Raw genomic sequence first — 12,722 nt, 5'->3', positions numbered from 1 at the left:
TTCTGCTTAAACCTTGTAACCTCTATGAATACTATTCCTTTATTAAGAAATGACTGTTTTTAAAGCTAAATGTATCCTAGGTACTTTCAGCAATTTCCATCACATTCACTCAACTCAATGAACCAACATATTCTTTACTACAAAAGTTTCCCTTTCAGTGAGCCCTGGCTCCCTAGGCTTTAGTGGTCGCCAGCTCTGCATGAGTGACTCAGGACCAGCTTTGTGAGAGCTGCTGTAGGGGCTACACGGGAGTCACCATGTGATTAGGGCCCTAAAATAACTTTATTTCTTTAATAGTTAAAACGCAGGGAGACTGTACATAATCCAATTTTAAATGGATATGAAAGTGATAGGCAGGAGTTTGGGCCACAGTGGTCAGGGAAGACCTCCAATAAGGAGGTAAAATACCAGGATCTATGCAGAGGAGTGGGAGAAACTGAGAGGGAGGAGATGATCACAGGCAAAATGGCAAAGGCAGGAAATCACCTGCAGTGAGAGGAAAGGGCAACGGAACTGGCGGGGCCTGACTGTAAACTGAGGCTGAAGGGGGCCTAGAGGTCTAATGAGCAGGTCACAGACAAGGGAACCAAATGCCCATGGGAAGAGCTCGGACTTAGCCCAGTAGACAACAGAGGTCCTTAAGTTTACGTGGGCTGATGAAAGTGGTGTTTTACAAAGATTACTGTGCGAAAAGTACTGTGGGATCATAAATTGTAGATGAACATATCTGGAAAGGAAGAAACTAGCACAGCTCCCTCCCAACATTCTAGAAGACGGTGATGAGAATCTCCCAGAGTGGCAACAGTGAGAAGGGAAAGAAAAGAGTGACTGCGCGACATTGACAGGACGGACAAGAGGGCAGTGGAATCAAAGCAGCCAGGGTTGAAGCTTGTGATGCCAGGAACATGAGCCCAAGGATGGCCTGTTGGGCGTGGACTTTGAGGTCGGTTTTAGACACGGTGGGTTTCGGAGACGATGAAATCTCTGAGTGATGATTCCCACACATGGTCTCTCTACGAGCCCCTGTGCCTGCCACAGTCTTAGTTTATACCTGTAGTTTTTAACCATAATTTTCAAAAGTGGCCATAAATTACACAGGTACTCAGCCTCTGAGCAACTGAATATGGAAATACAAAGTAAGGAAAGAAGATATTAATATAGGAGTAATAGGTCTAAATATGATATTTTAGAATATAAGATTGGATGACTATATTTGGGAACAATCAAGGGAAAACGAACAAGTGTCCAAGAACTAAGTTCTGAGCGTACCCAGTATTAGGGAAAAAGAGACAACTGAGGTGGTAAAAGAGAAGAGTAGTGTGCCATGGAAAAGAAGAAACATCCCTGAAAGGAGAGATGTCACCCTGGAAACAAGAGACCAGTGAGTCTGAACAATGAGGAAAGACTCAAACTTGACTAGAAAGTGACTCTCACTTTCCATCAAAAGCAGAACTTCTGCGAAGCAATATGCACAGAGGTCAAAATGCAGATGGTTAATGAAGAAATGGCAGGGATAGGCTTAAAAGCAGTGGGTGGAGATTATCCAACTTGAGGAGTCTGTCTTTAAACAGGGAAGGGAAAGGTCTTGGGTATGGCCAAGGATGCATCGAAGGGCTCAAGTCCACAAGTCCACCCACAAGGGTGGAACAACAACCTAAGAAACACATGCTCATCACACGAATGAACCGACCGCTGAAGTGTGGGCAGCCCAGAAACAACCCATAAATGCTACTTGGAGCAAATCTCTAAAAATGTAGGAAATTAAACCACATCTGAGCAGCCTGATGCTACTTCAGATCCAGGAAAAGAAAGAAATCAAGTTTTTAAGGAAAGCAAAATTCAAACATGCAATAAAGACAGCATAATCAAAGACAGGGTCAACTGTGAGAAGAAAATTCGATCTGCCTCTAATGCCATATGCGGATTGTATTTTCATCAGATGTCCAGCTGTAGATAAATTTTTAGTTCAATCATTTTCAACAAATTTAATGAGGAACTTCAGATGTAAACTTCCCCTGCTCCTCTCTTCCCTTTGTGCTCCCATCCCACCTCCCAAATATTCCCACAATTCTGGCGATCAACAAATACCCTGAAATCTATTCCGCCTGCCTGCACCTCACTACTTTTTCTCTGAATTATTCTTTCATTCATCAATTATTTACTAAGCCCCTAGTATGTTCTAGCCACTCTGCATATAGCAGAGAACAAATTCAACAGACAAAAATCTAGCCCCCATATGCAAACTGTATAGTAAGTTAGATAGGTAAATATTCTAATGGGGAAAAGTGCCAGGAGGAGGCAAGGACGAACCAGGTACTGGGTGATCAGGAAAGGCTGCCTGAGAAGCTGTCGTCTGAGTGATCCACGTGGGTATCTGAGGAAAGAGGGTTGCAGTCAGAAGGAACAGCCAGAGAAGGCCCTAAGGCAGGAGCATGACTGCCATGTTTGAAAAACAGCAAAGATGCCAGTGTGACTGGAGCAGAGGGAGTAAGGGAGGGATAGGATAGATCGCATGGGAACTTGTTGTCATTGCAAGGACTTAAGGACTTCAGTCTATACTTGGGGTATAGGAAGCCATTGGGAGACTTTTTGAACGCAGTGATATATGCCTTAGCAAGCTCACTCTGGCTAATGCTTTGAGAACAGACTTTAGGGGTAAAAGCACAAGGAAGCCAGTTGGAATGCTGTAGAAATGGTAGCTTTAGAGCAGAATATCAGTGGTAGTAGTGACAAGTGCCTGGGTTTTATATGTTTTCTGAAAATAGAGCCAAGAGGATTGTTGATGGATTGGATGTAGGATGTGAGAAAATGGGAGGTATAAAGATGTACTCCAAAAGTTTTGGCATGAACATGTGGTTGGAATGATCAAGTTGCCATTAAAAGCTAAGAGCATCAGCTTTTAGGTGAGCACAGAAGGAGGAGATTGTAACATCTGAAACACTCTTTAGACATCCAGGTGGAGACATAAAGCAGACAGTGAGGCATACAAATCTGGGGTTAAGACAAGTTATCAGTTATGGACAAAACATACTGACTCTAACCAGTATCAGTCATTGCTTGGTAAATGGTTCAGTCATATGTGTCGCACTAAAAAGGTTTAAGAAAATGTATTGAGCAATAAGCCTCTTTTCAAGGTTACTGTCAGGAGATGAAATGCAAAGACAGCGCACATAGACCTGAGAACTTACTGGAACACTGCAGTGACTCTTTCCCCAGGAGTGTTTTATCACAAACCAAGCACTGCAGAACCCCAGAGAAGGTTCCTGGGGCAAACTGATGTCGATTCAGCTTCTCTTTATCTTTGGCATCCTTGCTTTTTGTCTTCAGATGCAGCAGCAGCAGTAGCAGGAAAGTGGGGAAAAATGAGAAAAGGAAAACGCTGTGAGCCAACCTTCTTACAGACATCATCAAGCAGAGTCTCTACATTTTCCATCAGAATATAAGGATTGCACACAGAGGGACACCATAACACCTAAATGTGATATTCTGGGCTTTAGCAATATTCCATAAGAAATATATGTAAACAAAATCTAAAGTAAGTGATTTTAAAGGGAAAGTAGAAACTATACTAACTGCTGAGAAACTAAAACATCTATATTTTATAGAAAATACGTGAATAAGTTTAATTACCTTTGATTTATTCCGAGGGCTAGTCATCCTATTCATGAGGAAACTGAAAGTTCGACTCACTTTATATTTTTCAGACTCTGATTTGGCAGGTATGATGTATTTATCCCATTCTTCTTCCTGAATTCTACAAAAACAGAATCTGTTATCATGGCTTATAGGACGTAAAGAGGAAGAACAGCATATATGTGTGTGTGTGTGTGTACACATATATGTATGTGTATATATTTTTTTCGGTTTTAGTGGTTGTTCTAAGGAGAAAATTTATTTAAAATACACTTATAGCATAAGTGAACAGACATGTGATTAGAGCAACAATCTCACAATGTCAACAATTACAGAACATAGGTGGTGGAAGTGGGTATACAGTATATAATTCTCTCAACTTTTCTGTGTACTTGAAAATTTTCATAATATAATATTGAGGAAATAAACCTTAGACTTATAATTTTACCCTGAAAACACTCATCTTCCTGTTTACTATGCTAGTAAGAATTCCCTAGAGCACAGACAAGCCAAATACCCAACAATATGCAACTGGATTTTATTTATTTTTGGAACACAGAGATAATAGTCAGTAGACACAGGTTTCCTTTGTTGATACAGCCTGAGAAACAGACTGCCTGTCACTCTGTGCAGCCTCTCCCATTCAGCACGATCTGAGACTCTCCAGGTTGTGGAGGAGAGAGGCTGTGGATACTCCATAAAATAAGAAGCAAGATAGAGGTAACTGTACCCACCCATGAATGCCCTGAACACCACTTATTTTCTTCTAATCCACAATACAATTATTCTCTAGAAAAAAAACATATCCAGACTATGAAAGTTACAATTCTCCCTAGAGCTTCCTCTGATAATCTTATATTTCTATTACTACTGAGGAAAGAATAAATTAAAAATCAATCTAAATATCATGTCAAACCAGGTAACACTTCTGTAGATGATTTCCATAGGGATTATTTCCTAACTAAAGTCTCTCCTACCCCCTAAAATTCTCACCTTTCCGTACTGATAACTAACACATTTATCTCTAGGAAGTATTTAAAAGCAATCAAATTACTGATACACACCAAAATATATATTATTATATTTTGTGAAAATATTGCTTTCAATGACAACTTTCTAGGACTTTGATTTTTCTTATCTAATTAATGACAGGCTTAGACTAAATTATTTCCAAGACCCGTTCCACACTTTAATATGGTACATATTATAATAAAACTTTGTTATTTAAGCTCTACATTAGGTTTTAGACTTCAAACCTGTTAATGCATTTAGAAAAAAATAATAATAATAATACATGGCTTAAGAGCTGCCTCTTGACCACATAGATCTAAAGGTATAGTCAGAACAGTGTTATGTCCTGTTACTCAAAGCCTACACAGTAAATGAAATTAGATTTGCTGCTTAGAGAAAACATTTTGAAAGGCAGAAGAAAAAGGAAGTGAATAGAATTAAATATACTCTATGCCAAAAGAGTAGTGAAAGAATCTCGGACCCTCTTAATTTCCTTTCTACTTCCATGCTACCTCTAGTCATTTTTACCTAGGATAACTGACTGGTTAATAGAATCCAAAATTTTCCATAACCTCTGGTGTCTTACACATCCTAATTTGCAAAATTTGTGCCATAATATTCAATAGGCTCACTTTCAGAACTGGGGGAAAAATACATTTGAGAGTTTGAAAAGAGTCCTCTCTTGGAAGGCCTTTTGTGACCCCACAAAATGCTATCCAATGTCTAAGAGAAGAGAAGAGTGATGAGGAGACCTAATGTCAGAATTAAAAAATGATTAGGTCATTGTGGATTTTGAGGTCAAGAAACCCCTTTTCTATTTCCCAGCAAGAACACAACTAAACTATTGCAAATAAAAGAAAATTAATTCTTGGTTACCCAACTCTACTCTCAACTCCCCTGCTACAGAAGACTATATCAAAAACGACAGTTTCCACATTGGTTAAAAACTTATAAATGCACAATTTACCATATCCTTTATACTTCTACAACATGATACTTTTTTTCTTTTTTTTTTTTTTTTTTTTGAGACGGAGTTTTGCTCTTGTTGCCTAGGCTGGAGTGCAATGGCGTGATCTTGGCTTACTGCAACCTCAGGCTCCCAGGTTCAAGCGATTCACCTGCCTCAGCCTCCTGAGTATCTGGAATTACAGGCACCCACCACCACGCCCGGCTAATTTTTGTATTTTTAATAGAGATGGGATTTCGCCATGTTGGCCAGGCTGGTCTGGAACTCCTGACCTCAGGTGATCCGCCCACCCTGGCCTCCCAAAATGCTGGGATTACAAACGTGAGCCACCGAGTCCGGCCAACACTTCAACTTTTTAAGCTGAGGTTGATAAGACCTGAGAGATAACAATGTAAACACAAAAATGCTGAAACATTAAATATAAAAACTTAAACCATCACCCAACCTGGCAGAAATGTGAATATCATAGTCATAATCCACTATCAGATTATGAAGATGGGTAATACAGTATAACCTCTGGGCAAATGTAGAAGGTTGGTTGCTTCATGTCAGATCTAATTTAACTATGTGATATTTACCTATATTAAAATTAGGCACTTTAGAAAATAACTGAGAAGAGAAAACCCTCAAATAATTTCATAATAGAATTTAAATAGCTTTTACATTTGTAAGAATCTGGAAAGATTAAGTTCTTTTTAACATCCCAGAACAAGAATGTCTAATCTCTAATATGAGTTTGTTGACCGATAGCATCACTCACAATAAAGTTTTACAAACCCTTCTTCAGGGCCTCTAATGGTATTGCCTTTTCCATAGGTAAATAGACATTTAAAATATATTAAGAATACAGATTCTTAATATTTTAACCCTTAATCTATTTAAAGAATTGGCATCTGAAGTGTTTTTTTCTTGTTGTTTTTGGGTTTTTTTTTTTTTTTTTTTTTGAGATGGCTGTGTCACCCAGGCTAGGGTGCCATGGCGCGATCTTGGCTCATTGCAACCTCCACCCTCCAGGTTCAAGCTATTCTCTTGCCTCAGCCTCCTGAGTAGCTGGGATTACAAGCGCCCACCACCACATCTGGCTAATTTTTGTATTTTTTAGTAGAGACAGGGTTTCCTCATATTGACCAGGCTGGTCTCAAAGTCCTGACCTTAGATGATCCACCCGCCTCGGCCTCCCAAAGTGCTGGGATTACAGGCATGAGCCACCGCACCCGGCCTAAAGGGATGAAAGAAGTTCCTGCTGTGCAGATTGAAAACTGACACAGTGGAACTTTTGTTAACACTCAGATCCTCAGATTTGAAGAAAGAGGAGGAAAAGGAGGAAATATATATAATAGATTTAAGACAGACGGTGGTAGTAAAATAATCAAGTCATGCCATATAATCCTTAAGAAATTAGAATAGAGTGCTGAAATGAGCCTGCAAGGTATAGAGTAAGCTCATTTTTTACATGGATGTCTCCTTTTCTAGAAACTAAGTGATTCATACAAATAAAAGAATATCAAAGAAGGCACCATCTTAGGTAAATACCTACAACATGACCAAAGCAAAGCATTAGGTGTGGCTTGGGATCTTATTGGCATATCCAACAAGATAAGATAGCAGGAATAGAGTGGGTGAGATGAAAGATCTACTTTACTAGATACACCAAGGAATATGACTGAGAGAGTAAGATGCTTTCAGGATGTGGACCAAGAAAGATTAAAGAATAGAAAGGAATAGAAAACAAAAACAGGAGTGACAAAGAACGAATAATCAGATAAAAAGAAACTTCATACGCATGCCATCGAAGTTAAAATATTTTATAGGCTACTATTTAGCCAAGTATAACATTGGCTCCTTTGGTCTTAAATCTCTCTCTTAATGAAAAATAAATATTTTTTCTATTTTTAATTTAAAAATATCTTGATAACAATCCATTACTTCTCCAGTTGTTAAAAAGATAACAGGGAGAAGACTGCTAATCAAAATGATGACCAAGATGAAGATCAAATTCCAGAATGAGGAAGTAAATTGCTTAAATGAGGTAATAAATGTAAGCTGCTTAAAACAGTACAAGGCACACACAAATGTTCAATAACTGTCAGTAATTACTGCTTTTGCTATCATCATCCTCACTGCCATTGTCATGAAGTCATCTTCATCATCATCCTATCTTTCAAGGCACTCTTAACCTTCCTCTGTTTGTATCATTTGAAAGTTTCTATTCTGGTTTCAGAAAAAAGAGAAATGAACCAAAGGAGGCATTTTCTTATTAATACTTTGATTCTGAGATTTAAAACAAAGCACCCCATCTTGATCCGTATACTAAAACATTTCAAAGTTTTAGCATTAATCTCAAACAAAATTAAACCATTTCACTCTTTTCAGATGGTCTCTTAAAGTCAAACATGTGTGCCATTCTGGCACTTGTTTTGCATATAACCCTGGGGCTATTTCACAGTGTGACTCATGGGCAGTCAGTTATTCAACACCAACAAAAACCAACCATCATGCTTGCACACTAGTCTGCTTCCCAAGCTATGCTACAACAACAGTTTTACCTTCTAGGAGAAAGAGAAGCTTAGGTTAAATCTGCCTCTCAACCAGGAAACTGATCATGCTTAAAAGTCTTCTGCATTGCTTATTCTTTGTTTCCAGCTGAAGGGCTACTAGGCAAAAATCCATAGAGAGATAGTAGGGATATTTAGGCACTTTCTATAATTGACCACCCAGGGTTCTATTACTAAAGGAAGTCCCCTAGTCACGGTGGAACAGAGCTAGAGAAGACATGTTGCTTTTCTAAAACAGGTGGTCCTCACACTGCTCCCCTTGAAGGTGTTTGGCTTTGAAGATACCCAAACAGAACATGCTGTCCCCAGTCCTGAGGCCTGCACAGCCAAGGACTGAATGGAGAGGGCTGGCAGATCTATCCTGATGCAGATCCCAGAGGGAGCAAAGGGTCTTAGGCAGGCTTGTTACATGGAAACCTCTCAAGAACTAGTGAACAGATAGCAAAAATGATGTGCGGACATTTCCAAAGGAGGATCATGCAGTTCTTCAGGAAAACTGGAACAGTTAAAGTACCTTTTTTCTCTTGGTGGCTCCGGTAGGCTGTAAGCTCTTTGCTCTACAAGACACAACAATAAAATGAAAACTAAGGCAGACAAACTGGCAGTCATATGTTAGTCTGAAATGCATACTCAACCATATTGTATCATTATACACAATACCAGCTAGAAAATAATGAGAAAATGAGTAATCTTATATAAGTAAGGCATTGCTCTGGCTTTTTTTTTTTTTTATCACTTCCTGTAATTTAAAGAGGGTAGGGAGAAATATGCCAACATTTAATGACTTTATGAACTAAGTTAGCATCAGCAAGGGACAGCAAACATTTTCAGAAGTGCAGAAAATTAGTTCTATCTTTTTGGATACTTTTCACTAGAGAGTCATCCCTATTCTTCATAACACTAATCCCCTAACATACGGAACCAATAAATAACCACTTTTAAACAAAGCTCAAATGAAGTCTTGAAGAACAGCATAAGAAGAGTTAATTTTCATATAGCTGCAATGTCCTTATAAAATCCTAGCAGCAGCAACTTCAGAGATGTCGTCTGTGGCTCATGGGAAAGGGAGGACCGCTTTTTTCATTGGACTTGTAGAGGGAGGCAGAAGGGGAGGCTCATGCAAGCAGCTTGGAGCCATCTTGTTTCCAGAGTTAAAGTACTTACTACAGGGGTGGAAGAGAGACACTGATTTAGACAGTGAGAGAGCCTGAAGGAGGAGGCAGCCACTGTGGAGCACACCATCTACACAGCAGGGACAAATCCTTCACTCTTGCAATCCACAACAGTGAAGAGGCAAAACTAGGTTGCAAGGGGAAATGACACATAAGGAGGAAAACAAATACATATCCCCTGAAATGGGTAATATCAAATGTTGCACCTAAAACTATCTTGTATGTAATAGGAAATCTACTTTGAAGAATTTGAAGGCTTTATTTTATGAGCCATTATCAAGTGTTCCTCAAATTAAGTCATAGGCAGAAATCACTATTCTTATGGTAAATAGGCCGAGGTACCAAGAGAATAAGCCACCAACTATTCAAAATCCAATCAAATTCCATCCATCAGCTCACAACATTTTCAAAAGTATGTTTATGTCATTCCTCAAATTCTTAAACGCAGAACACCTTTGTCCCCCTTGGTGAGACTGTAGTTATCATTTTAATATTGGCGATGTTCCTATCTACCTAAATCTACAATAGACCAAAGGGAATTATAAAACTAGATTCTGTTTTACAAACATCAAAAATAAAGTTGCCATCATCGTACTCTTGGCTCAAAAAAAAAAAAAAAAAAAAAAAGACACATGAGAAATTACAGTAAGTAACTCTTTGGAAGTGACAAGGAAGACAGAATATCACAAATAACAATAAAAAGGACAGAAAGCATCCTAGATTTGTATATCTGCATTACAGCTCTTATATGGGAGCTTCCCTCTGGGACATAAGGAGACTTGGACTCTGTTCAAATAGACCTGAAATTTTTTAGGACTACTCAAAACTCATCAAGAAAGGATTTATGGCAACACAAACGTCAATTTACTTTTCATAGTCCTATGGTATTGACTGACCTAAATGGTATCAATCCAAATGTTTGCAGCCATATAAGTCTATCCATTGGAATCTTCATATATTTAGTGAGTAGCCTCAACCTAAATTGCCTAGTTCTGTTACCTTCTGGATAGTATCAAACTTCATTCAAGTGGCCTTGTCTTTAAATATACTGTCTAAAGATAAGGTTTTGTTTACTGAAAACCAAAGCAGTTGATATCAGCTTTTTATTCTTTCTAACTCAAATGCAAAGGTTTCAGGCTTGCATGTAAGGTAAAGATATCCTTCCTTGATCATTAAAGAATAAGTAAATTAGGGCTATTTTCCCTGGTGAACAATCAGTTTCCTCTTAATTGTGTGGTCAATAATTTCAAACTCTAGAGATATCTGACTTCATAGATCAAGGACCACAGATCTAAAGGCAACGCCATAATCTGAAGCACAGAAAACTTAAACATGTTTTCCAAATAATAACAATGTGAAGTTAATTCACCAGCTGGGACTATCAGTGAAAAGGTGTCAAGCTGCTATTAAAAATATACCAACCTAAACTAAGGCTGGGGAGACCCAGAGACCTAGAAAGAATCCATAAAACAAAAAACAAAAATCCAGAACAAATTCAATCCATCTTTATCCTGTCCTCTCAAGGGAGTTGTATCCTTTCTTTCTCTTGTAACTTTTCCTCTTCTCCCATTCCAAAAATAAAAACTGATATGTATTATCAGTCTTGATCTCTTCTCTTCTACCATTACATCCCAGAAAAAGGAAAACAAAAATCATGGTAGCATTTCTTTTGTATTTTATCTATCTTTTTTCTCATATTCACTCAACAAATATTTATTGAACATCTAGCATATATGTCATTATTCTAGGACAGTATTTCAAGCACCAAGATTATGTCTTTAGTATTGTTCTGCATGGCATAAAAATGCAAAATAACAATTTAATAAGCAAAAATAAGAAAAAAGAGAGGGAATAAAATAAATCCTATCTTATATATTTTATCTTGAGAAAATATTTGAGTAGTACTTAAGAGTACTTAAATTCATCTCTTGCTTTCTGAATCTTTTAAGTCCCTTTAAGGATAATAGACTAATAGACAATAAAGATATTCTCTAAGACACTGACAAAAATTTCATTATAATGCTATGTATTATGCATTAGCATACTTTCAAATATGCTTTTTAATATAATTATTACATATTAATTACAGAAAGTATGAAATAATTACATTTCAAAATGGGGGCAGGTGAAAATGGGAGGAGTGACTTAGAGAGGATACAAGGGGAGCTCCAAGTTGTACACAATTTTTCCATTTATAGATCTGAATTCACTTGAAAATTCAAGATGCATGTTTATGATTTGCACTCCTTTTTGTATGTATCCTATATTTCAATTAAAAGTTTATCGCCTAAAAGTTATATTTCTAATTGCTTACATTGCCAACAAAAAAATGTTGAGATATATTTACTCATGTTACAAATATGTTATTTCAACTCTCCAAAGTCCCTTTCTAAAAAAAGAAAGAAGAAAATCCATTCTGCAACACTCCAGCTCTGAGGATTTGGATTATGTTAGCAACGTATATATGAGACAAAAGTAATTTTTATAATTTACTCAAATAAAATCCTCTAAAGCCCTCATAATAATATAACTGGAATCAATTCTAATTTACACTATCCTTGAGGAAAACATTTTACTCAAAGAATAAAGCAGCAGAGAGGTGTGTATGCATTTGTAATTTCAACAAAATCAAATCTGATCAAAATCAAATTTGGCTGTTATCCAATGAGAAAAGAATTTTGTCAGGCTTAGAAAAACCAGTTACGAAAACAGAACTAAAAATTCTTGTCTGCTGTTCTTGAATATTTTATGTACTTATACTAACTGAAAAATCTGTTCTGGAATAAAGTGTTTTCAAAGCCAAATGTCAAATGATGCTTACCTTCACTTGAATTGCACACTGTTAATTCACGCACCAAACGAGTTTTTCCTAAAGAAATTTTGGGTGATGAGCAAGAGTAAGAACGTGAGCGAACTCCAGAAAGCAATGATTCCTAAAAGAGATTATAATAAAGTTTTTAAAAATTTATACATGAGATCTGAAAATATATGTTCACCACCTCAAATGTTACTAAATTAGCACCTTTGAAAAGAGATTCTGGCCGGGCGCGGTGGCTCACGCCTGTAATCCCAGCACTTTGGGAGGCCGAGGCGGGTGGATCACAAGGTCAGGAGATCGAGACCATGGTGAAACCCCGTCTCTACTAAAAATAGAAAAAATTAGCCGGGCGCAGCGGCGGGCGCCTGTAGTCCCAGCTACTCGGGAGGCTGAGGCAGGAGAATGGCGTGAACCCGGGAGGCGGAGCTTGCAGTGAGCCAAGATTGCGCCACTGCACTCCAGCCTGGGCAACAGAGCGAGACTCCGTCTCAAGATAGATAGATAGATAGATAGATAGATAGATAGATAGATAGATAGATAGATAGATAGATAGATAGATAGATAGA

At 37.9% G+C, this 12,722-nt stretch overlaps 1 protein-coding gene across 5 annotated transcripts in view; it reads right to left on the bottom strand.

Moving 5' to 3' along the window:
* Positions 1 to 12,722, bottom strand: part of ARHGEF28 (Rho guanine nucleotide exchange factor 28) — a 313,224-nt gene that overhangs the window by 75,607 nt on the left and 224,895 nt on the right. For all 5 annotated transcript variants that reach the window (XM_021939454.2, XM_009208611.4, XM_021939453.2 and 2 more), the window contains 4 exons: positions 12,160 to 12,271; positions 8,681 to 8,723; positions 3,631 to 3,754; positions 3,189 to 3,321 (listed from right to left, as the gene is read on the bottom strand). In XM_021939454.2, the coding sequence (XP_021795146.2) occupies positions 3,189 to 3,321; positions 3,631 to 3,754; positions 8,681 to 8,723; positions 12,160 to 12,271 (412 nt within the window). The remainder of the gene's footprint in view (positions 1 to 3,188; positions 3,322 to 3,630; positions 3,755 to 8,680; positions 8,724 to 12,159; positions 12,272 to 12,722) is intronic.

The sequence above is a fragment of the Papio anubis genome, chromosome 5 (assembly GCF_008728515.1).
Source record: "Papio anubis isolate 15944 chromosome 5, Panubis1.0, whole genome shotgun sequence".
Classification (NCBI taxonomy): Eukaryota; Metazoa; Chordata; class Mammalia; order Primates; family Cercopithecidae; genus Papio; species Papio anubis.
The sequence above is the reverse complement of the archived record's forward strand: the minus strand, read 5'-3'. Positions and strand labels throughout refer to the sequence as shown.